Source organism: Lepisma saccharinum, chromosome 17 (assembly GCF_977018435.1).
Source record: "Lepisma saccharinum chromosome 17, izLepSacc3.1, whole genome shotgun sequence".
Classification (NCBI taxonomy): Eukaryota; Metazoa; Arthropoda; class Insecta; order Zygentoma; family Lepismatidae; genus Lepisma; species Lepisma saccharinum.
Window position 1 is genome coordinate 7,552,745 of NC_139245.1, and position 27,548 is coordinate 7,580,292.

Below are 27,548 nucleotides of genomic sequence, written 5' to 3' on the forward strand. Positions count from 1 at the left end.
AAATTTCTGAGGGAGCTGTAGCCCCATCAGCCTCCTCTGCGAACGACAAAACGTCGCCAGAAAAATAGTTATTGGGGGAAAAGACCGTGGTCAGGAATACATTCCAGGATTAGTCACATTTAATATGTTTCCAATTTGTTGATTTAGTTTATTTTACTTCGCCTTTCTGTCACTCTTGACTAACCGCGAAAATGAGGATGAGTGATGATATGATGAAATTGATGAAAGGATACTCACAAAGAACACCCATGCCATACGCCGGGATTCTAACCCGGAGCCCCTGGTGTCGTTGAGCGTTCTGCTAACCAATCCGGCACGGGAGTAGGCTATATCTCTAAATAACATACAAAGAACTCACATGCTAAATGAGAATTTGTCTCTTTAGTTTTGCTGTGTTTTTCGGCGGCGTGAGCTGGTGGAGAGGGAGGGGGCGGAATGACGTCAGCACCTTGTTTCCACCTCCTCAAGCTCGATCTCCCGCCAGAAACCCAATGGTGTTATCCCAGCAAATAATTAACTTTTGATTTTATTTCACGCTGCGGCTTGTCATTCTTAAATTTAAAATAGTTACGAAAATGTCACAATATTAACAATGTCTTCTTAATAGCTATCGGCCCTCTTGTCTCAACGGATTGTAAGAGAATTTATCACAAATATTGCAGATACTACCGGTAGCGTATTTACAAACCCTGGAGTGCTGCAGAACCAGAGGTATATAACGCTTTCTTATTGACTGTGTGCACCGGAAGTGTTTATGTTCCGTGCCCTTCCTTTCTTGCCTGGTCGTTTACAGAAACAATTAGACTCGTGATTATCTAGGAATGAAGTCTGTAATCAAATTGGCGAAATTATGGTAAGAAATATATATTTGTATGGAAAAAGTTAAAAATACAATTGAAGGGCCAGGGGGAAAAACGATGAATGTCGATTTTTCGCCCATTTTGAGATCGCAACGCCATCTGATAGTTCAGAAGCTGTACTATAAGAATGAGAACGGCCTTGGTTGGGAAACGATGAAAAGTGCCTGAAAAACGCATTATTATTTTGGCATATATTAACGTACTTATGGAAAGAAATACTTTGTTTTTCAATTCCTGGCAAATCGTCTCGAATGAACATTCATCGTTTTTCCCCCTGGCCCTTCAATTGCATCCTTTCTTATCTATAAAAATCAATAAGCCTTCGAAAAACAATAACGTTGAATATTTCTGAAAGCGCTTGTAACGTATGTGAAGTGATTACCTACCGCAGTATAGGAGAAATTTCATAACTTGACATGTGATAAATAATACCATTTTTGTGTAATAATTTTAAAAATGTGCTCAAAAATCAATTTCAGTTTAAAGGAGTTTCCCATCATGTTAGGATGGATGTCTTAAATCTACACTGTGAATTTGAACCATGCCATCTAGCGTTAATTTGAAGGAACACTGCATTAACTTCCGGAAGACAGCCAATCAGGAGCCAAATATGGCTGCAGGTTCTGCAGCACTATAGGGTTTGTAAATACGCCTACCGGTACATACGAGGAAAATTTCAAGAACGAAAATCAACAGAAAAAATGAACTCCCTGTGGTAAAATTACGTTTATTGGTATTTTAGTTATTGTAACGTGAATCTTCTACTTATTTTACATTAATCGCGACGATAAGCTTTAGTTGCTTCTGTCTATAACAGTGATGTGCGTCTACGCGTAAACAAAGATAGTCTACATTCTACACGTAGACTATGTTATACACGTAGATTACGTAATCTATGTAAACAACATGGCGAAAGGTGATAACTTAGCAAAGGGCGCCGTGGAATTAAAAGAAAATTATACTGCGTATCAGTTGCTGATGTGTGTGGAGAACTTTTCATACTCTTTCTTTCAAATTTGAACAATTTCTCTCCTAGGAAGAAACCCAATATAGGAAATATTCTAGTGATTTATGGGGAAAAGACCACTCTTGCCTCCGGACTGCCATCTGTTGTTGTTTTTTGCATACTATTTATCTTTTTCCATAGTTGATAATAGAAGAGAAGAGAAATTTTGTTGTAAATAGGGTTCTTTTCATTTCGTTAGGAACCAATATAATTGAAAATGTCACTTTCCTTTCATGAAAGCCTTGAAAATTAATTTTTAGATAGTCTACGTAGTCTATGTAAACTACAACTCAATGTAATCTACGCGTAGATTACGTGTAGACAACGCATGTAGACGTAAACTTATAGTGTACGGCACATCACTGGTCTATAAATCTATGCTACGATCTTTTCAAGTCCTCGAATTGTGTCCGTTATGTGTGTTCATTCTCCATAGATCATAGCATCGCGTCAGCACTTCTTATCGCTATCTTGCACGAGTAGTAACTCACCTCCTGGAGAAGGCGGACTCGCAGTGAGGGCATCTGTACTTCTTGTCACCCGTGTGGAGCTTGATGTGGCGGTCCCTACTCCTCTTGTGTTTGAACAGCCGACTGCAGAAATCGCAGCGGAAAGGCATGTGGTCGCTGTGTGTCTGTGGAAGAAAAGAAATTCCAATTATTGCACATTATAAAACATAATACTTTATTCATATTAATATACATGACCATCGAATACGCATAATAGCTATTAGTATCAAGAATCAACAAGCAAATGAAACAGAAATTATATAATGCTATTCTATCCTATATTGTTTATTTTAAGTCGTAAAATGGGTTAATCTCGACAATGAGGACGAATGATGCCTGACCAAAGTTCGAACTGGAACTACAGTTTTAGTGGGATCCAAAGCACTGTGAAATATGCCTCCGCAGGGGATCAAACGTGGGGCCACTTGATTACAAGGCGACCCGCTACAGATGTCGGCGTCTCAATATTACACACAAATTAGACTCACGTAAGAAAATTCTCACACGCGTTGATATAGATTTTTTCTATAATATTTTGCTAGTAAGTGTTCAAATTGTAAAATTAAACTACATGTCCTTGAAAACACACTTCATTCACAAAGTAATAATTTATTTCAACTGTACAAGATGTACACCATCACTTCACAATCCATAACCACAAAGTCACAGCATATAAACTCTTTATACTCTTAACACAAATATATATTTTTTTTTTGATATTTTGAAATCAACATATGCATCATAATTTGATTTAGTAAGCTTGTACAATCACACAGTTCAGTTACAGTGTATAATAAAAAGTTGAACCTACAACCTCACCTATTACATAATGCCGCAATGTTGAAAGACGTTGTTTTTATCATGTCCGTTCATGTAAATCGTGGAATAGAACTTAAAGAAATGGAATGTTTTATGCAGTTGATTTTTAAACAGTTGCGCGCGTGTGTGTGTGAACCCTGGAACCTAAGACACGCTTCGCCACTGGTCGTTTCGTTCTTATTTCTTCACGTTTCGGAGCGTATCGTATTTCGGCAAGTTTTTTGCGTTCCTCCATATTTGCAATTCATAAGAATTCGGCACAAGAAGATGAAAGACCTGGTGCTTAGAGAAACACATTGCTCCCGATTTAATTAAAACTTTCCATTAATAAAAGTTGGTGAGCAAGAGGAGGAGAAGAGTGCTTGAATTGCAACAAGCATGCACAAAAAATAATGACGAGGAGATGAAAAGATTGATATGAACCAGGAAGGCAGGAGGGGGGAAGAAATCTTGATAAGCAACTTTTAGAAGGCGTCAACTCAACATGTTCTTATCTAGAGCATCAGTAATTTGCGGTCGTGGCGTAGGAATTGTGTTGAAAATATTAAGATTAAACCAACAGATAGATGGGTGGATGTTGAATCCCATGGTGGTTCATTCACACGGGAGGTTGATATTCCGTGGTTGATGGGCATCGCTGCATCGGAAGCCAAGTGGCCATGAATTGCATTCAATCCATTTATGGCCGGCCTTCATTTGTTGCTGGGAGTTCGGGTGTACCTTGTAGCTGTCAGGACACCAGGTGAGAAACAATGATCGCTAAGTAATGTAGACTTGTAGGGAAACAGTGATGTATAGGAACCTGTTATTTTTTTATTTATGGTCATGTTATTCTGCTGAAGAACAGGCGTTATTCTGCTGAAGAACAGGCGCTATTCTACTGAAGAACAGGCGTTATTCTGCTGAAGAACAGCCAACAAGCCTTACTACAGCAGTACGTACAGGGTCAACGAAGTTAGTAATAAGTTGTGTTTTATACAGCGTATATTGATACACATGTAGATTGAATTGTATCATCTGCAAATAACTAACTAACTAACTCTCTAGCCTTCTTAAACCGAAGGTTCATGGCTGCAGCAACACAGGCCTTCCATCTGTCCCTATCTTGAGCAAGATCTATATACTCTTTTCCATCCCTACCGATTTCCCTTAGTTCCATCTCAACGTTGTCCCTCCATTTTCGTCTTGGTCTTCCTACAGGTCTCTTACCATCAGGTTCCCCAACAAGAATCCTGTAAACTCCTCTTTCCTCTCCCATTCATGCCACATGGCCTGCCCACCTAAGTCTTCTTGATTTAATTATTCTAATAATATCTGGACATGAATACAAATTATGTAGTTCTAAATTATGTAACCTTCTCCACTCACTTGTCTCCTCATCCCTTTTAGGTCCAAATATTTTCCTAAGGATCTTATTTTCAAATACTCTCAATTTAATCATCTGCAAATATGCTGTATAAAGAAAGAAACTGACGGAGTACTAATTGAGGTGAGTCTACACGTAAGAATATATATGTTTGAAATTTATATACTTGATAATGAGGTAATATTATATTGTTAATGGGAAGCAATGATGCGTAAGCGATGTATAGGAACGAATTACTGTCTGTTAAATGAGAAACAGTTGAGGAATAATATATAGGCTCTGGCATCCTCTACATTACCTCCCCGGCACGGATCCATGGGGAGGATGATAGGGGCGGACGCCCCAACTGCCAGGTTTCTGGATATATTATTATGCCTAATATTTTTGAAGACTCAAATGTTCTATCTTTTATCATAAAGTTTAACAGGCTAGAGAATAGTTTTTAAAAGTTTGATTAAAGTCCAATTTATGATCATGATAGGCTGATGAGAATTGGACCTACAGTTTAAATTTGGATCCGAACCACTGTGTAATATGCCTCTAAAGGGTGATTCAACTCGAGAATAGGTTTTTGGTTTCTTTCTTTTATTCAGTTTTCTTCTTGTCCGATCAGTTTACGGTGGCAATGGAAGGAATTATGTTAACGACATAAAATAATATCGTCTATTCCAGCCGTGGACCCTTATTCTTGCAAAACAATATTCTAATCTTTAGAATATGGAAGTCAGCTTCCTGTTTACAGTACTATCCTGTTTATGTAAAACAGTGCAAGTGTACGTTAGAATTGATTCTCAGTAATTCTGACCTACGAACTGTAACTTCTATAGCTGTGCCACCCTTATAGCCGGGGTGGGGACCGCCTTTTTGGCAGTAACCCTCTGTGCCGCGTTTACTTAGGAAGGAACTCGCGATCAAACAACCAATTAGGCCAACCCCTGCAACCCTCTTTGAGTCAACAAGCGGCAACCTTTCAAACAATCCTCCCCGAAGCAGCAGGGAAACAGGATTTTGTCAAAATAACCATTCTGAGCTGAGATTGGGGACCGGTTCGTATGGAGGCACTATTATAAATCCCTCACTGCTCCCGTCTCGCGCACAAGAACCAGAAATCATTGTCATTGGAAAGAACTCTTCCTGAAGGTTCTTCTCAGACGTGAGATTTAAGAATGACACAGATTTAAACTTGAGTACGGCAGTAGAAAGATATTACAAGAGAGAGAAGAAACTGCAATAGCTACACCTTACGACGCAGTCATTCACTCGTGGAGATGGGAAGGAGCAAAAAAAATGATAGGTTGTCCTTTTTGACTGGATAACAGCCGACGCTCGAGGCACATCCACATAATTATAGGCTGCGGCGTGTTACGGTGTCGTAAATCTACGCTGTCTTCAGCATCTTCAATTACTCATCATGTAATTTTTGGCTACGGTGTTGAAATTTCCATTGTTAACCTATTAATTGAATCTTCCGTTACCTTCTGGAGTGTGCCATTGTAAAAAATAAGCAGGGAAACGTATGCTTTTTAAGTATTACTTTTGAGCACAGTAAGGCTAATCGGGACTGGACCTGTTTAAAGTCGGACCCGAACCGCTTTGTACCTCATTACAAGGCAACGAAGCTAGAGTCGAATTACTTTCGGAACATCTCCAGCGGACTACGCGAGTCTGTCTAGTGAGCCTAGTGGGCGTGTAGAGCCTGAGCAGGGGCCTTAGCGATAGGTTCTGGGTTGAGATGACGTCAGCGGCTCGCTTCGTTGATTGGCTGCTTCGAGAGTTGTGACTCGTTCCGAAGCTTCAAATGCATAGCAGCCAAAGATGTTATGGAAATAATCTCCCTCTACCACTGCGCGATCTGGGAGGTCCTGATCAAGATTTAAGTACTAATCATATATTTACGCAATTGAACCACACCGTATTGCTGTTATTTCTATAATTTTTTACGCGCACGATCTATGTTCCGAGTAGAACTCAGGGTAAAAAATCTATATTTACAATTAATTGTTTTGCATTGTTTCATCGACTCAGTAGGTACTTCAGCTGCTATTGGCACTCATAAAATGCTGAGGCATTACAGGAAAAGGGTGTTGAACAAAATTCAATGAGAACGGAGAGTTACAATGTACTTCGAAAATCAATTTGCATTGCCCCCTCCCTATGCCCCCTAATCGCTGCCACTGAATGACAGTTAACTATATTTATCCCTGCCAGGAATATTCGTATTCTCCTCAAATAAAAGGGAATTGAAAGCATGTAGTGTACCCTTTCTTTAATATGTAACAAACATAATTCAAAAATCATTCCGTGTCCATTACTGGTCCAGTTATCAAAGATTTTCCTGTCGAAAAGTATGGGGTCTCCCTTATCGCACAACACTTCTGCAACCTTGCGTTCTGACGTCACTAGAAACTAATTTTATTTTTAGGCTAAATGCCTAAGTTGTTAGGTTTAGTTCTCCTAGCATAAATAAAACAAATGCAGTGTATTTATGCTAATAGAACCAAACCTAACAGACTTAACCTAACCATGTAGGCATTCCTCGTTTGACGTCAGAACACAAGGTTGCAGAAGTGTTGTGCGATAAGGGAGACCCCAATGCGGCCTTGTGGACAAAACAAGGTAATTCTGCAATCACCAACCTTATCGAGCCGAGACAACAGCAGGCTGTTTTCGACTTAAGTTTTCATGGCATAATGCTGATATTCTACATGCATTAAAGTGTTCAGAAGAAACTTGTTGGTATGTTAGGTGGACATTAAGTTTGAACTTGGCTATAGAAGTTTGGTCAAGTTTTCGGTGTTAAAAGTTCGAAAGCTCTTTTTTTTCTCTTTTTTTTGGCGAGAGTTTGGGGTTTTCTTAGAATGTAAATAAACTAAGTGTTTCTAAATTAGTGTGAATGTTATCATAAGATGAAATGTTATTGGTTAGAACCAATGTTCTAAGGTACTTAGTTTACTGAATGGTAACATACACAAACATTTACGTACTACTAAAAAAAAGCCCAGCTCCCAAAGTGAAATCAAAAATACATCATCCTACCCAAATCTAAAAGCTTAATTCGCATAGTAACCACAGGGTCTAAACATAAGAATGTCCAGTCTTTATCTGCGATATTCCTCTCCAAATATTTCTGCATGTGGCGTCTTCCGACTAGACATAAGGTCTGCTGGAACTTGCAGACATTCTTGTGTCTAGACCCTGAATTATGTGTGTGTATATTCACCTGGCAATGAAACAGTCGCTATTGACACAAAAATGTCAATTTTCGCAGAAGTAACGCCATCTCTCGGTTAAGAATAAAAGTTTCAGCCGTGTGAAGCTTGAACGCATTGTCATGCATACTCTTCAGACTTCAGGGTGGAAGGAAACTAAGGCAGGGAGCGGTCGTATTAAAAACAACCGGAAACGCACCCACACTTTTATATTGGTTACAGTCCATCTGTGAGTCGAGATACACACCTATTGCATTTTTTTGCAGCACGGTCAAACGAAGGGGAAAAAGACAAAAGAATCGTTTTGGGCAACTGGACAGGAATTCCAACTTGACACCCAAGACAGGCGGTGGCCAGCAACCACCAGTCTCCAACTCCCTCCAACGGCTTTGCCCATGGGCCGAGTCATCATGCAGCAAGGGAATGTCCAAAGACAAATGAACAACGACACGGACGTTGTTTCAAAAAGCTGTTTCACGCCAATCAGCAACTCCTCCACCTTCAGGAAATTAAGAAAAAGAAAACGTAGTGTAGCCAAGCGCTGGACAAGAAAGAAACAAGTCATCACCAAACGAGAAATATACCAGTGGTGGTTACGTGTTGAACTGCGGCGAGAGGCGCCTGTTTGTTTCGGCAAGAGCGACCACGCGACAAAGTGACATTGCAGGAGAAGAAGCAGGAGGGGAGGGGGGGGGGTGTTGAGAGGAAGAAGTCGTAAATTTAATTACCATGCGGCGGCCTCAGATTACACGCCGACTTGTAAACAATGTGACAAGAAGAGGCCTCCCCTCGCATCACAAGATCACAATGAAGGGTCATGGTGTTAAAGAGATGCATTGAGATAACGCCGAGAGATGCAAGGATTTCCGAGACCTCTAATTTATGTCTACACAAGATCTGGAGTCAGAAGGAATTAATTTTTTCGAGAGCATTTAGGAACACAGTGGCACCTTACACCTGGTCTCTTCATAATGTTTTCTTGCACGAATAGTCACTTCCACTAAAGTCATATTTCTTTTGTATCAAGTAAAAGATCATGAAATCGAGGCTGATTTGGAAAACTCACCAAAACGATGAACCTGTGGGGTGCATTAAGTGAAACGAAATTATGTGAAGAAGGTAAAATGATACAATTGCTACTCTTGTAGATCTACCATATTCCATCTTTTATACTTCACTCTTGAAGCGGTTATAAAATTTTTGTTTTGAAATAACTAAACACGTTTGGCTTATCATTTTGGTAAAGAAAAGTGGGTAGTCTTTAGTAAATTTGAAAATTTTGACAAAATTCTTTGGTAATTTAAACAAATGTGGAAGACATCTAAAAAGCATTTGGTACTATTGAAGAAGCATTTGATTAAATGAAGTTGATGAGCGAACAATCACAAGAGAACACCCATGCTCAAATCAGGACAACTGGAAAATACATAAAATAATGTTGATATTTCGTGCCATTTCGAAAAAGGGAAAAATTCACCCTGTGCGTGAATGTGCATGAATACGGTGCAGCATCTTTCCAAAAATATAGCTGTTTTCATACCGATCATTTGAGATATGTATTTTAGGACATGAAATCAAGTAAAATGAACACACTTTGTTGCACCTTTTCGTGAGATTAGCACATTTATCCCCTTGTCACCCCCTCTTTGATGCTTCAGCACCCATTCCCTTCCCTTTCTTTCATGTTTTGTAAAGAAATTGGACAGAAAAGTAAATGCTTTTCACTCTTCTTGAGCAGCTACATAAAATCCTATAGTCTCAATTTGTAGAGCAGAACAAGAGCTATAAAATGGTATAATATAATCATTGCAGCCCCAATAGTTCCCAAGATAATGTAGCAAAACCCACGAGAGAAAACACAAACTTCAACAAAACCTAATGGGCGGAACCACAGTTCTCTATGCGGTCCGCGCGCATTATATACACAGTTCTCTCTGCGGTCCGCGCGCATTATATACAGAAGGCGCAGAAAAAGAGAGCATTGAATAAAAGCATTTTATCAGTACCTTTTTAAAAACATTTTCAGCCTCTTTTTTTCCCTTTGTCGACCATAATTTTGCACCTTAAAATCCTTCCCCTAATTATGAAGTTTGAATCCCCCTCTAAATACAGAATAAGTGATACGGTGCAAGCTCTACAATCATTATTTTTTTTTTTAAAAAAAAATTGCTTTTTACGCTTTGGTGTGTTTGCTGATTGTTGCGCTTTGTGCTTCTGCAGGGTTAAGAACGTTTCTATTCAGTTTTCTTGTGCTTGTGTTGATAGAAGTTCATTATTGACAATTTGAAAAAAAAAATCTTATGCTCGTCCGCAATAGCGGAATAAAAACTTTTGTATCCTAGGTCAATATTTGTATATCGTTGCTAATTATTTTCGTATGTTGGAATTCTCTCCAGGGCCGAATTGAACGTGAAATTGCCGTCCCTGTGCGGTTAGAAACGTGGTTGACAACACTGGCCTGAGAGAGAATCGAAGTTTGGTTTAGTTTAGTTCGAGAACATTTCCATGTCGATGTGATGTTAATGGTTTTGAAGGATTTCCTGATAATGTATACGTAAATGAACCCCCAAGAAAACTTCTACAGATATTATATAAGTTAAATTTCTGTTTGCCACGAATTAAAAAAAAACTATCCACTGTAGCCAGTCAGAGGACAGTCATGGACCCATTTCTCAGGTTTTCTGTGCAAAGAAAAAAATGGTACCAACCTCTAAACACCAATACAAGCTCGTACGCGGGACGCAACTATTACAAGATCCATTGTTTCAGAAGGGAAAGAATTTTAAGAGCAAAATGTAGAACCGGCAAGGTACATGTGTACCTGTGGTAGACCACGCGTCCACCATTGTTTCTGGACGAGCGTTCATCAGGAGACGTGAGTGGACTCGCACCGTAATCGCCTGCCAAGCGTTTAGAAGCAGAAGCATTCTTGTCGTTCGTCTTTCTGTCCGAGCGAACGTGGTAAAAGCAAGAAAATATGTGAATGCTGAAAGGCCATAAGCTCTCCGACAATAACATGACAAAATCTTGAAGTCGTTTGTTGTCTGCCGGTGAGCGCAACGCCAGATAACAGCTTGTGTAAGATGCCGACTTCGGTAGATGTTGGAGATAGCTTATTGGCTACCGGTGGTCACGTGCAAGAGCGCTGGACTTGTGGATAGCATTCTTTGCATGCTTCCTTTAGTCATGTGCAGTTTCACAAAGATGGAAGAGAATTAGAATTCAGTGGCAACCTACTGTTTTATTTTATTTCTCTGTGTGCGCGCGTGTGTAAGGGTACTCGAGATTCAGTCAAACACCGTTACCCCTTCTTTTCGAATTGTAGCCAGTGATGTGCCGTAGACTATAAGTTTACGTCTACATGCGTTGTCTACACGTAATCTACGCGTAGATTATAATGGGTTGTAGTTTACATAGACAATCTAAAGTGCATTAAAAACAATTTTCAAGGGTTTCATGAAAGGAAAGTGACATTTTCAACTATATTGGTTCCTAACGAAATGAAAAGAATCCTATTTACAACAAAATTTATCTTCTCTTCTATTATCAACTATGGAAGAAGATAAATAGTATGCAAAAACAACAATAGATGGCAGTCGTGAGGCAAGAGTAGTCTTTTTCCCATAAAACACTAGAATATTTCCTATTAGGTTTCTTCCTGGGTGAGAAATTGTTCGAATTTGGAGGAAAGAGTATGAAAAGTTCCCTTCACACATCAGCAACTGATACGCAGTATTATTTTATTTTAATTCAACGGCGCCCTTTGCTAAGTTATCACCTTTCGCCATGTTGTTTACATAGATTACGTAATCTACGTATATAAAATAGTTTACGTGTAGAATGTAGACTATCGTTGTTTACGCGTAGACGCACATCACTGATTGTAGTCTAAAAGGAAACTCGAACTTTCCGAGAATCGAACTCGAATTACCCACAACTGTATGAACCCCATATTCTCCAGTTTTTCTTAACTGGTAAAAGAGGGTTTCGTCAGAAAAGAAACATAGATGGTAGCACAAGGTAAAAGAATATATGTAAATTGTTGGAGGATAAGTATCGAGTTAGTGAAAGTAAAAATAACATAAGAAGATGTGAAAAGCAATGTACAAAAAATAGATAATAAATGAAAAGAAAAATAGAAGTGGTCTTCATCATTTAAGATGTTCAAGCCTACAGTCAATTGTTAAGCACGCATCTTATTCAACGAAGAGAAAGCACAGCTCAATATTGCTTGCTTTTTTTCTTCTTTCTGCGATAATTCCTAGCAATATATTTTTTTAAAAATTTACTCTTGCGATAGTTGCAAAATCTTGTAGAAATGTAAGCTAAAAGATTACTGTTATTTTGATATAATTATGTAGGTATTAAATAAGTCCATACTTACAGTAAATGTATCCTTTAACAGTAATACTTAATGTATTTCTTTTTTAAAAACTATTATTTTTCTTATTTAAGCCTATAAATATGTAATGTGGTCAACGTTATTGGGAGTGGAAAGTAGAGGGAGGGGGAGGGGCAGGGTGAAAATTTTATCTTGAGCCGCCTCTGGTGCCACGAGTACCTCCTGCAGAGTAGTAGTGCAACAATGCAACTCGTTACATTGCATTAATGATAAATGTGCATCGAACCAGACATTACAGGAAGAAATGTTATGAAATAATAAGAAAGGAAGTATTAATTTTGGTTGCTGACATCCTGCGCGCCTAACGTCTTGGGTATCATATTTGTCTTCCTGGAAAGCGCAGACATTTTATGCACTGACGTAAAGAAAGGCTCATTTCCTGAAATACTGCATTTCAAGGAAGACTACCCAAACTACATCATCGACTCGTGTTGGCGGGCTGCTGCTTTCTCTATTGGCCCTAATACGTCTATTGTTTGAGGACAGACAGATCGAAGCCTTCTCGCTTGCAGAAAGCTCTAGGCCCTTCAGTGATACCTCTCCTCTCGGGTGGTTTTTGTTAGCTTGTGTTACATAAATACATTGATTGGTCAAGCTCTAGTACATTGCCCTTAATTGATTGGATGCAATGCATATTTCGACTGAATAAATCGGACAAGTATCATTCGACTTAGCATACATATGAGTCACTTTATATACACAGTTTTCCCGATTGAGTTTTTTTAAAGTTCACTTTATGCACATACCGGCTAACCGAGACTGGACCTAAAGTCTAAAGTGGGATCCGAACCACTGCACAATGTGCCTTGACCGGGTATCGAACACGGGATCACTTGATTACAAGGCGACGACGTTACTACTACGCCACTACCACTACGAAATTTACGTGTAAGTATACGAAGAAGAAATTACAGTAAACCCTCGTTAACACGAATCCCAAGGGACCAAAAAATCCAAGAGTTCGTGTTAAAAAAATTCGTGCTAACCGGGGACTCAAATTTTATTTCTACTTCCTCTAGGATTTTCAGTCTTGTTTGCATATCTATGCCTGTCTTCTTCCTCTTGGCCATGACTCCCGTCTTACTGCTTGCAACTTGATGTTTCTCGTACGTTTTAAAGAATAGAAAAACACATCTGAACACACAACTGAATTTGTGGGTTAAATACGTATAAGCTCATTGTTGACGCTATGATCGCGATTGTCGAGCAATTGCAGCCAAGTTTTAATCTTGATGTTACTCGTACTGGCTATGTTTTAAAGAATAGAAAAACACATTGTTGAACTGAATTTGTTGGTTACAATACTGTATAAGTTGATTGTTGACAAGATGATAGAGATTGTTGAGAGATTTCTTACATACTTAGCAGAGGAACGACAGAGGAACAAGAGAAAACAATTATGAAAAACTTTGAAAGTTCGTGTTAAATGAGATCTAATGACGCAACGGACTAAAAAGCAGTTCGTAATTCGTGGTAACCGAAATTCGCGTTAACCGATAAATCTTTCTATAAGATATAATACATCCCCGCCGAGACCAACATTTTGTTCATGTTAACCGAGTGTTCGTCTTAAGCGAGTTTGTGTTAACGAGGGTTTACTGTACTTCTTCAGGAGAACCAAATTGTTTTAGTAATCGTGCACATTTGCTTCGAGTTACCAAAAAATCTAGTCAAAATGAGCAAATTTTGTAGTAAAGGCTACCAATTTTTTTGTTTACGATTACAAAAATCCTTAACTTAACAAAGCGTGATTTCAGTATACTTACATACATTCAGAAGCGTGAATGGTAATAGATGAACAAACATCATGCTGCTTAACCTAAGAGTTGCGGTGAAGGATAATTTGCATGGCAATACTTATGCATCCCATTGTACAACTGAAGATGCTTCATTATTTGTTTTTCAACAGACATAGTTATATCATTTGATTGATTGATTGATCTAGTTTATTTTACTTCGCGTTTTGTGCCTCTTGGCTAATTTGCGAAGATGGGGATGAGTGATGAAATTGATGAATGGACATTCACAAACAACCAAGCCCGAGCGGGATTCGAGCTCGGGACCCTTCGCGTCGCAGTTATATAATTTGAGTTATCATATTCTCTGTATTTGTTCTTTATTTATATTTATTCTATTTTGTTATGTTTCTAAATAAGCAAGCCTACTTCATCTCCTTTTTATTTACGAGTATATATACACAGTATTTACTTTCTTCTATTTCTCTACATACTTCTCTCCTTAATCTTATTTAACATTGTTTTTTACATATAGCTTTTCTCTTCTATAACTTAGATCTCTTTTTTATTTTCTTGACTTTTCATATATTATCGTTCTACACTTATTTGCTTTCTATTCTGTCGATCTCCCTTCTTTCTTAGATGGAATTACTCTTCGGACAGTGCCGTCGAATAGCCAGGTCCCTACGTAGGCTAATGATGAAGGATGAAGGAAATTAGAAAAGCATACCTGAAAAGGGTGAAATAGTGGACCATCGCACCGAAAGCCAAAAAGGGAGTGAGTTTCTTAAAATGTCACCCAGATAATATGACAAATTCAGAAAGCTACTGGACAAAACATGATAGCTCACTTTCTTCGACTGAATGTGCAAACCAGACCATATGGTTACAATTGAAATTTCAGATATTGGCCCCTCTCCATAAAATGTACGTTCAAAACCAGGTATTATTAGAATAATTAAATCAAGAAGACTTAGGTGGGCAGGCCATGTGGCGCGAATGGATGCAGGATTCTTGTTGGGAAACCTGATGGTAAGACCTGTAGGAAGGCCAACTCGAATATGAACGGATAACGTTGATAGACCTAAAGGAAATCGGTAAGGATGGAAAGCATTGTTGATCTTGCCCAGGATAGGGACAGATGGAAGGCTTATGTTGCTGCAGTCATAAACAAGGCTAGAGAGTTAGTTAGTTAGTCTCTGATGTTTTCTATAACTTGCGTGTATAAGTATATATTAACCTCTTCTCCTTGACGCACGAATAGGAACGAAGCATCCATACACGAATGAGAAGAACCTGATGAGAAATATTCCATTAGGCCCTCTCCTGAATACATTGAGGGAGATTTGTGGACGCAGCATCAAGAGGGAAAAGAGATTCCCAGATGCCTCAATCGACGACGATATTGGTCCGTTGGGCGGAGTCCCCCAGAAGCCCTCATCTTGTTAACAGGGGTGGATCCCGACTGATGGCTGTCTGGCAGGACGCTTCTGCAGGTGTCCGAAGGCTCCCATGGGCGTTGGCCTCCAGTGGCAGGCGTTGCATCACCTCCAGGTGACCGGCGATCACCCGCTGGCATCTCCTCGAAGACACTCCTAACGGTTCCTTTGAACGACTATATATGGCACAACTGCTCTTCTATCGGAACGGAAAGACAACCACTCTGCATTACAAAATGTATAGATTGGTTCCTCCTACCGTTCACAATCATCAAGCAAACAATCCCATGAACGACAAAGGGCCTCCTCGATGGCGCAGTGGTAGCGTCGTTACGTTGTAATCATGGGGTCGCGGGTTCGATACCCGGTGGAAGCACATAGTGCTTCGGATCCCACTTTAAACTGTAGGCCCAGTCACGATTAGCCTGACTGTGTATAAAGTGGACTTAAAACGCAAAATCAATCAATCAAACCATGAACGACAACAATGTTACATCAAACTGTTGTATTAATATTTCAGAATTGGCAGACAAATATTAAATTATTTTTTTCTAGTATACAAATCCTCAGTGGTAGTGTCGTCGCCTTGTAATCAAGATGTCCCGGGTTCGATACCCGGTGGAATCACAGGTAGTTCGGATCCCACTTTAAACTGTAGGCCCATTCCCGATTAGCCCTACTGTGCATAAAGTGGACTTGAAACACCAAATCAAACAAAAAACCAACAAATACTCTGTTTCACAAACTTTTGTCACCTAAATGCGGGCCTGACTTCGCGCACGCCAATGCCGACCTCGTGGTAGAGTGGTTGGCACAGCGCGCTATGACGCCAGGGATTCCGGGTTCGAATCCAGGCTTCGGCATGAGGTTTCTTTGTGAGTGTCTCAATTTCATCATATCATTGCTCATTTTCGCGATTAGCCAAAAGTAGCAGAAAGGCGAAGTAAAATAAAGCAAATCAATCAATCAGTTTGTTTTTCATTGCTGTTAATTCTCTGCAATGAAGTGACTGTTTCCCCAATGGAGCAGTGGTAACGTAGTCGCCTTGTAATCAAGAGGCTTCGGCTTCCATCGCGGGGAGGCACACTGCTCATTAGTTCCGATACCACTTTTAACTGTAGGCTCAGCCATGATTAGCCTATCTGACCACAGTTGTTTAATCTTTCACTATGTCATACATATTGGTACTGGCACATCCTTACCAGACATCCAAATTTGTTCAGTAGGTGAAGAGACATAAAAATGTCACTTCCGCATTGAGTGAGTATAGCCCCGTAATCTGACCCCCACGACGATGTACTACTGTCCGCTTAAGTGAAGTTACCCACCGATCGGGGGGGAAAAAAGGACTGGTAATGTGTTAACTACGTTACCGCGAATGTGGGAAACCTGACATTCCCGTCCGATGCAAATCACTCCTCCCACCACCAGCAAGTGCCCACGTGACCCAGTTTGGCCCAAGTTTCACCTACATCGCCGCGGGTTTTCTTAAAGGCATTATCGACGTTAAAATCCCAACAGACCAAAAAACACTTCCTCTTTGAAGTTTGTGCGTTTTCCTGGTGTGACAAGTGTACCATTCAAATTCTAGGCACATGTGGTAATCGCGTGTCCTACATCAACCACCAGAAATCGATTTGCAGTTTCTGTCAATTTCTCTGCCTGTTATGGCTGATTCCTTCCTCACGTTGCTATTCCATTGTTATTTTGCAATGTAAACTTCAACCATTTATTAACAGAGTCACAAGCTTAATGAAGTTCAGAATGACGGCAAATTAAAAATAAAAGGTGAGGAATGCTGCATTTCTGCACAAAGTGCGTACACTGTACAGTCATGGACACATCTGTGTTGTCGCAACTCTATTGACTTCGAATGAGGACGCTACAATCCAGAAGTGTTCGTGGCTGTACAAACACTGCTGGTCAAACAGACTTGGAAAAAGTTATTGAACAACTTCATTGTCGCAATGCCTAACGGGGGAAAGAATGAAATAATGAAACGGCACGTAATGCTAAGAAAACAGCAGGTCACTTCACGGCGATTTCACAAGCTAATATCACGGGCGTGCTCGACAGCTGAGGCAACCCCCCTTGGCGAGACCGTTTCTGTGTGACCGCCTTGTTCAACACGTTGCGTTCTGTTCGGACGACAAACTCCGCAGACCACACCTCGTCCCGTGACACCTGCTGTGACGACCGAGGTACAAAAAAAAGGTGCTTGGGGTGGAGAACAATCGTTCCAGCTTGTTCTGCATCTTTCCCCAAGGGTATCTGGAATCGCTGATTCGGATAAGCGCCCTCAAAGGGACGAGGAGGGGAGAGGAAAAAAGATTAACAGAAAATACTTGTTCTGCACAAGAGGGACGACCAAGAAAGCGAAGCCATTATTTTTGTTTCGTGTTAATTGTTGATTTGAGAAAAACAAGGGGGTGATCTTTGTGTTGCATGTTTTTTCCAATCCTTCAAGAACGTTCATTATATTTATTTTAAAGTGTTTGGATCTTCTTTTGAGGGGGGAGTTCAGGGGGTCCGGACCCCCCCGAAAGTCTTACTTAAATTAAATAATGAAAAATATATTCATTTAGCCTTTGTTGTATAATTTCCTCTGAACGTATTGGAAGACAAGGATTATATTAGGATCATGCGACTTTGAATGAAATGACAAAGATGATTTATGTACACTACTACTCAAAATAATATGCGTAAAATATTAATTAGCAACTTACTTTTCTCCAACTACATGTAACATCATTTTTGTTATTCAATAAATATTCAATTATTCATCTATTTGACATTAATTTCATTGTCAGGGCACTTGTTTTTATGTAAATTATTCCGATCTTAACTACAGGTAAGGTACGTAATGAACATGCGCTGTTATATCTCTATTCTTATAGTATTTTTATCTATTCGTGTAATAATAAATATTAATTTATATATTGTAATTAGTATTAATTTGATTTAATATAATTATTTTAATTTAAATATTATTATTATTATTCCTGAGACACTTGGTTCGGGTCTCCCCCCCAAAAAACATATTTCTAGATACGTGCCTGATTGCTACTAGGTGGGTAATGTCCCATCCAAGTACATTAATATGATACATTTTCAAAATAATTTATTGTAGAGTAAAGTTACCCACAAACACACTCAGAGAGAGTGAGTGAGTGAGTGAGTGAGAGGGAGAGAGAGAGAGAGAGAGAGAGAGAGAGAGAGCAGGTTCATATTACTCTTGTGACCATCAGATATAGCTTCTCATTGATATACAAATTACCTTTAAATACCATAAACATTGATTTAACATTCTATATATTAGCATACGTATTTTTATTTAAGATTTGTTGTATCCATTTTATGATATCGATGCGAAAACTGTTTTGGTCACAAGAGCAATATTATTATGTCACGTACCAGTAAAAAGAAAGATAAAAATAGACAAAAAGAAAGGGAGAGACAGAGATAGCAAGAGAGTAAGCAATAGATAAATAATGGAAGAAAGAAAGAGGAGAAAGAGAAAAATAAAGAAAAGACAGAAGAGCATCGAAAGATACGGACAAAGAGAGAAATATTGTTAGAATGACAGTGAAAAGAATAAAAGAGAGGGAGAAGGTTGTGAAGAATGAGAGATAGAAAGTGATAGGAAATAAAGGAACAAAAAAAGGAGAAGGAGAAAGAAGCGTGTCATGACCACCGGAGCAGTTTTACCAAAAACATCCTACTTTTTAATGCGCTGGGATTGTGTTGTGGCTTCCCTAAAAAGCACCTTCCTCGCCCCACGAAAAGAAATCCTAAGTAAGCGTCTGGTCGAAATGAATGAATGAAACACACATGCTTTACCTAAATGAAATAGAATACACAACTAGGTTGATGGCCCTCTACAATAACCGCTACATTATATGGTCATGGGATGAAATCATAATGAGGGTGGCGAGAAAAGATTTTACACAGTTTTTTGTGTAGCCTCGAATGTCCGAGGGAAACAGGTACTGCTGAAGATGTTTGAGTCCGTTTCGTGGTACACACGCGCCACTGTGGAGAAGAATTACTTATCTGAATTAACTCCAATATTAAGAACTGATTGAGATTCCTCCTTGCTATTGTTAATTATTAGCGATTATCTGTCATCAGTGGCGTGCCCAGGATTTTCGAAAGGGAGGGGTTATGTATACTTTTCCTTGATCGTGAGCCCTCATTTTGTCATATTTTCCTACCTTTGACGTTCTTTTTCTTAGGAATACTGGGCGAAAGGGGGGGTTATAACCCCCACCAACCCCCCTTAGGCACGCCACTGCCTGTCATACTGAATTCTCAATATTTAATTGTTTGTAAACTTGTTTATGTGTTACATTTGTAGTTCATACGTGTTGTGCATTAGTCATTCATAATTGTAATATACGCGTACCAAGTGTTTGCATTAGTGATAAATTACGTCTGTCTACCTACACGACAGTCATAATTAGGGAAAGGATTTTAAGGTGCAAAATTATGGTCGGGAAAGGGAAAAAAAGGTTCTGAAAATGTTTTCAAAAAGGTTCAAAAAGGTGCTGATAAAATGCTTTTTTTCAGGTCTAAACCATTTACATTAATATTCTTTATTCAATACTGTGGCAAATAATATAATTTATGGTAAACATAGTGTAATTTATATACAATTGTATAGCTCTCGTTCTGCTCTACAAAGTGAGGTTATAGGATTTTATATAGCTGCTCAAGAAGAGTGAAAATCATTTATTTTTCTGTCCAAATTTTTAAACAAAGCATGAAAGAAAGGGAAGGGAAAAAGTGCTGAAGCATCAAGGGGGGGTAAAAAGGGAATAAATGTGCTAATATTACGAAAAGGTGCAACAAAGTGTGTTCATTTTACTTGATTTCATGTTCTAAATTACATATCTCAAACGATCGGCATGAAAACAGCTAAATTTGCATTTTAAAATTTTTGTATCATGAGTACCTCAAAGTATACGCTTACAGAACATAGAGCAAGTTGTGCAATTGCAAAAACCAATCAGTATCCTCCCATCCTGATCTTGCTTTCTAATTCGACATTTCGTTCAGATACATTAAACAAATCTAGCCTTATGAATATTCAAATGTTCACCATAAAGAAAAAAAGAAAGTCATTATTATTTAATGTTAGATTTCTGCACAGTCACTTCATGCAATTTTGTCCTCACCTATGAAGACATCGACTTAAGAGTTTGATGAAAATGTTCCTCAGAATTTCTTTTTGCTCTTAAAGCAATTATGTTCCGTTATCTCTCTCCTTTCCCTATCAGCCAATAGCATCTCTAGTCAGCTCACATGCTTCGACATCTCAATGCAACTTAATTCTAACTGTGGGGAAAGACAAAGGCCAATCTTCCTGGTTTTGTCGGCATGTCCAAATTTGGGTCACTCATAATTTGTGTTCCCCTGCCTTTCCTTTATTTTTAAGGAGCGAGTACAGCAATCAAAGGCAAGGGGGGTTCATTTCTAATTAGTCTTCCAAAAATAGAAAAAGCGCATTGTAAATGCAGTGCTTTTGAACAAGTGCACTCGTTTTTCTTGCACATGTTGACTCGATTTGAACTCTCGAAAAAAAATGTACAAGTTGAATATGAAGTCTTTCATAATATGCTACAGGGAGATATTCGTAAAAGAAAAGGAAGAAACACTTTGACAAGCTTGACGTGCAGTGTATTAGAAGTAAACGGCTTTCTAGTAATAACAAGTTACTTCTCGATACAAGATCGTTGCTTGAACCTCAATATGTGAAGTCCCAGCAAACCACTGTACTTCCACCGTGGAATTCTGGTTTGTGTTACGTATAAAAAACGTTGGGATCAACAGATGAATGCTTTGCTGATAATACTTGAAGTATTTATTAAACTTGTATCTTCTCTTTCAGCAATCAAATTAAGGTTGGATAAGAGAAAGTGTGCTAAAATAATTACTAAAAATGCAACAGTACTATACATGCATCTACATGTGTTGTCCATGCGTATATTACTGTGGCTTTATAATCTGTGTATATGCAATGTAAACTATACTGCAAAATAATTCTCACACTCTTTGAAGGAATAGATCGATCCATCATGTTGGTTCGTAGCTCCGAAAACAATCATATCTACAACACATTATTCTAGCTTTGTTTCAAGCTTCAGCTATTGGGGAAATATAAAACGTAGACAACAAACAAGTGACAATCGCGGTACAAATAGTATTTTCCCAATCAGAAGAATATTTCTTATATTATGTTCTATACTTAGTAGTTTTTTTGTAATTGTAATGAACGATGCAAGCTGCGATGTAACACTAATACTTCTTCAACAATTAAAGATAACAAATTGTCCATTGCTATTTGCGCTACTTTTCTTCTCCATTCTCTATATTTCTAAGGAATTGCATTGCATTTGTTCTTCTGGAGCAGAGGTTGTCTTTTCTGTGCTCATTTCAGCTTTTTGTTTCAATACTTGAACTCCAGGCTGCGGAAACCAGAATGGATGAAAATGGTGATGGACAATTTGCTTAATATTAAATATTTGAAATTAGCTGTACACAAAGAGATAAGAAAAAAGGTAACATGACGACTCTTTATGGTCGTCACCCCCTCCTTCCCTCACGAAATTTCTGGGTACACAACAAGGCACAATTTTAGAAATATTCCGTTCAAATGGCTAACGAACAAATAATGTTTTCAGAATATTTCGCATTTTGTACAATTGAAGAAAACTTATGGAGAGAGAATGTGAATCTTTTCCTTAAGAGTGGAATGGCTAGAAAGGTTAATAATTTTGCTTAGATTGATTATTGATTTGTTGTCTTAAGTCCACTTTATGTTCAGAAAGGCAAATCGAGACTGGGCCTACAGTTTGAAGTGGAATCCAAACCACTGTGCAATAAGCCTCCATAGATTGATTTTGCCAAAATACCAACGTCCCACAAGGATTTAACGTTATAAATATATATTTCCTTAGCAACAAGAAAAGACTGGTAAATGCAAAGTATATTGTGCACTCCTTACAGTGTATATATATTTTCAACAAAAACTGAACTGCAATTTTTCGCAATCATAAAATAGGTATAATAACTTTTTTCCTGATTTCTTGCTGCAGGCTTTCGTGACGAAAAAGGTGAAGAGACTCTTGGATTATTGCATTTCCTGCACGGTTTCATTATATTAGTTGCAGCCGAGGAAAAGGCCAGTTTTTATTAACAGAGTGGTAAATGCCACTCTATGTCTGGGTTACCCGGGATGGTGAGTCTATCTTGTAACTATAGTTAAATGACTATAGTCATTACCCTATTAATGGGCGATGAATATGATCGAATGCCTTCCTTGTGAACTTTATGGCTGGGACTTCTTGATGGATGTTTTGAATGTTAACCGTGAGATGGAGTTGCTTTATGGAAAACCGGATATATAACAGGCTGTATCAGAAGTCCCTTACCACCTCTTGTAAACTCCACAGTGATGTATTTTCATGGAATTTGATATGGGCCATACATAATAGGCCTAGGGGGACACCCTTAGGAGTATGTCACGCGGACGGCCGCCATCTTGAATTCAACATTTTTATTTAAAATGATAGGTGGCTCATGTGATACATAGTTTCTACCTTGTCTTAAACTTGAATGTGTTTCCTGTCGTAAAACATTTAAAAGATACATATATATGTATAAAGATACATTAAATATCATATTTCCATTCTGTTATTTTAATAAGTTATGAACTTAGTTACTTAAGTGACGGTATCAGCATATCCTATGTTCAAGAACACTTGTCAGTTTAGTTGTAGATTAAAGCTACGATACCGATGCATAACCGATTCACACTAAACAGGAACTGTAGAGTATGTTGCTTGTGCGAATAGCAGCGAATGAGATATAGATTATGTAAACTCCATCGAATTATTATCTTTTACGTAATGTTTATTATTATTATGAACGCATATGAGAGGCATATCTTTGCGACATATCCATTATTAGGAAATGTGGACAGACTGACGAGTAATTGTTGATATTTTATTTGAGCCTATAAGCTAAAAAGAGCCTATGTTGCACACGCGTTGTATACAATTTCATGCATTTTTCTGTCACAGTTTCTAAGATTTATAGAACACCTCATACAAATTGTTTATTCGTAGGTAGACAGATAGATTGATTAGTTACGGGGTATTACATGATCCCCAGTTATAGAACCTTTCGTGTGCAACCACAATTTTTCTTTGTAGTTATTATACTTTCTGAGGTACGAAGAGATACTGATTTTAACCGATTTTCTAACTCCAATGCTGTTTGGTTGAGTAAAATAATAACAAAGTAATAACGATGGAAGCGACCCCGGCGCCCACCCAGCGTCGAATAACATGGGTACCTGGGGGAAACCCTGGGGGGTAAAGGCGGTCAGGGGCGTGATGCTGATCACATCACCCCCACTCACGACCGGATCAAGAAAGTGTTGGGCGTTACCCCCACACCCCCTATACGCCTTCATGGCGTGGTGCTATGCACAGGGGCACTTTACCTTTACCTTTACTACTTATTAATGCATTTCTGCATGCACTTATTTTTGCGCCATTCACATAAGACACGGGCTTTTCACAACAAATTCTATGAATCAAAGTGGAAAAATGAATCTTTGATAAACATTAATTTCTTGTTTAAAAAGTGAAAACGTTTCTGGAACAAAAAGTAATCTTTGTAACTGCCGACTGAAGATTTTTTCGTTGCTTATAATCTCCGATTCACGCAGATTTCATCTATGTAACCTGCGGTTTCCACGTTCCAGCAACAATGAAGCACTTAGTTACATAGAAGGAACGTGCATCCAGATAATTTATTGCCTGGATTATTGATGCGAACCAGAAACGTAGTTGCGGAGAAGAAATACGAGCTTCATTTCATACAAAATTATGGTTCCCTTTCATGAGATCCAGGTAGCCTATTGTGAGCATAATATACTGCATCATACTTTACTTTGACTGCTAAGTTGCCGCTTATATGAGGTAAGTGATCTTTCTGGCACTTACAGAAAGATGCATATGTAATAATCTAACTTGATATTCCTTCTTGATAGGGTGCATAGTTTATGTTCCCGCATGGCCATATAAAACGTGCTCTTGTCTGCTTGCCTGTTCGGGCACTCTTTCCGTATTTGGCACCTTGACTGGAATTTTTGTAAGACGGTACGGAAAAATTACATCCAGTTTTCGTCACCCTGTGCAAAAAAGAATGAAGCTCTGTAACTAGAATTGCAAGGTGGAACAGAAGCAAGTGACTTGGTCTTGAGAACCGGCGTTGCCAACCCTGACAAGTAAAAATAAGCTAAAAATTGTTTAGTGTGGTTAAAATTTTGAAAGTGAGACACCAATCTTCCAATCAAGTGGTAACCTGAATTTCGACGGCGAGAAGTAATGACGATGTGAGCGCTGTTGTGATCACACCATCTCTGGCGCTGAGTACAAGTTTATTGGAAGTAAGTAATAGCTCTGTTACAATGAAACAGTAGCATCTATTTATTTAGTTAGCGTGGGGATTAACATTTTCGTTGAAATTTGGGTTTTAGGTTTGGATACACAATCAGAATTTATTTCCCTAAATTCTTGCTTGATAGTGCTTACTAGTAAACCCTGGCGTATGCAGGTGAGCTGATGGGGCTACAGCCCCTCCCGAAATTTTGGGAAAAATAAAATTTTCAAATAAAAGCAGTAAAGAACTCGGAAAAAAACCAACACGGTAAATGCAAACCCCTTTTTAAATGACCCAAAATGAACAACTTTTAAAATGAATGTTTAAAAAAAGGGAACCAAATTATGCTCTACATAGTGAGGAAGAAAATAAGGTAAGGTGAAGTTCCCCGTGTATATAGCACCGTGCCATGAAAGCACATTTAGGGGATGTGGGGCTAGGGCCCACATATTCTCCACCTCGGCTATTTTGGAGGTGATGTGATCAGCACCACGCTCCGGCCGCCTCTACCTACCAGGGTTGCCCCCAGGTACCCATTGATTTGAGGTACCCCAAAATTCCGACCTTAGATCAACCAACCTGGGAATCGAACCCGGGTCTCCCGCGTGGCAGTCAGACGCCCTACCGACTTTTTTTCCCCCCACCATTCGCTCTTTTTCTCACTTTTTACACTTTTCAATTCTTACATTTTTTTTGTTTCTTATCAACTGGACGAACACAAATACCCATGCCTTACCCGGGATTCGAACCCAGAACCCCTGGCGTTGTAGCGAGCTCTGCTAACCACTTCGCCACGGAGGTCGACACCGACTAGACCACAATGAAGAAGGAAATAGACAAAATATTTGTAAAGCATGACATGTGATGCGCCATGTCATGAAGACACATTGAGGAGTGTGCCAGTAGGGCTACACACACACACACACACACACACACACACACACACACACACACACACACACACACACACATATTCTGCATCTCGGCCATATCACGTTCCTACCGCTTCTGCTCCCGATTTGCACTAAGAGGCTGAGTGAAACTCAAGATTCGTTTATCATCTACGGGGAAATGTCATAATTAGAATCAGCCAACGCCGAGAATCGAACCAGCAGCTTTCTTGTTGCGGGTGCGAAATCACTGAAGACTGGTGCGGGGGAGAAAGATCTTAATCTACAACCCCCTCTCCACAGAAACATACGTGTATGTATAAATTATATGATATACATATTTATAATGTTATTAAAAGTAAAAAATACTAAATTAAAAATTATTGTTATTATTATTAATTACAAATAAAGAAATCAATTTGTTACTTTTATATATCAGATATTATAAACTGGCAAACTAATTCCTTTACTAACCGGTTAAAGATGTCAATAAATTATGAAATAGTTGAAGTGGTTTTACTATGTATAAGTTTTTAATTAATTTTTGCTTTATGTTAATGTAAATCAATTAGATTTCATAATTATTACTGTCTTGCATTCTTGTTTTACTTTTATTGTGCATATTGATACTAATTTGTGTGTGTTTTCGATATTATTATTAGTAAAGTATATTTGAAATTAAAAGTAATTCCTAATTTTTTGTTTGTTGTAACAAATACTCTCCCCGGAAATTTTTGGTGGGGGGGAAATGCCCCCTGTCCCCCTCAGGATTTCGCACCCTGGACTGGACCATCTTATAATATACATACATACAGTCACCGTCTACACAAATGGGATACCTAGATCCTGAATTACTCGCTTCCCTGTGTTGCCTGTATGCAGGTGGTACGAGTATTTCAGGATCTAGGTTTTTCCATTTTTATTACCGTAGACTGTACATATGTAATACATTATGGAATATGATAAAGTGGCCTCCCTACGGCTTAGTGTTCCAGGGTTGGATACCCGGTGGAGCATTAAACTGTAGGTCCAGTTCCGACTAGCCTATTTGTGTAGACTCAGAAATAGGAAAAAGAGCCCCACACCAGTAGACAAGGAGCAAATTCCAATTATTTTATACCCCATTATACCTTTCGTTGATCGTGAAACAAGGAGATCAGAATTTGGCTCCAAAGATGCAGAGTTGGCAACACCACCAAGTACTGTTTTGGTAAGACCGACCGTGCACCGTGTACATTTCTTTGTAAGTGTGCGTGCATGTGTGTAAGATGTCGAGAGACCGTAAAACAGGGTTTAGTATCAATTAAATCTCCGCCAAGACCAGTAGAACTGCCCCAACAATGCACGCTAAAAAAGAGCAGTTTCGTTGCGATTCCCCCCTCCGGGGAGCCGGGCGCTTGAAACATCTCGATAATTCTTACTGCAGCCGTAGAATTGCTACCGGTGTTGACGTTGCGAATACCCCAGCTTCGAGCAACCTTCCCAGGGGTCGCTGTACTGAGCCATCTAGATATGTAATGAGTCTCCCTTATCGCACAACGCTGGGACACCATTGCGTTATGACGTCACCGGGAAATGCTTTTATTTTTAGGCTAAATGCATAAGTTGTTAGGTTAGGCTAGTTAAGTTTGGTTCTCTTAGCATAAATAATACATTTGCAGTGTGCTTATGCTAAGAGAACCAAACCTAACAACGTAGGCCTTCCTCGTCTGACGTCAGAACACAAGGTTGTCCTAGCGTTGTGCGATAAGGGAGACACGATATGTAATAACCTCGAAGCACATGCACAAAAAAAGCAACGCACAAGGAAGGAAGAGGAGAAAGATGAACCGAGGCGACGAGATTTCGCGAGGCGTGCC

At 39.0% G+C, this 27,548-nt stretch overlaps 1 protein-coding gene across 3 annotated transcripts in view; it reads right to left on the reverse strand.

The window, feature by feature from the left end:
- The window catches only part of L (zinc finger protein Lobe), a 604,581-nt gene that overhangs the window by 9,383 nt on the left and 567,650 nt on the right, over positions 1-27,548 (reverse strand). For all 3 annotated transcript variants that reach the window (XM_083138877.1, XM_083138878.1, XM_083138879.1), the window contains one exon: positions 2,358-2,500. In XM_083138877.1, the coding sequence (XP_082995003.1) occupies positions 2,358-2,500 (143 nt within the window). The remainder of the gene's footprint in view (positions 1-2,357; positions 2,501-27,548) is intronic.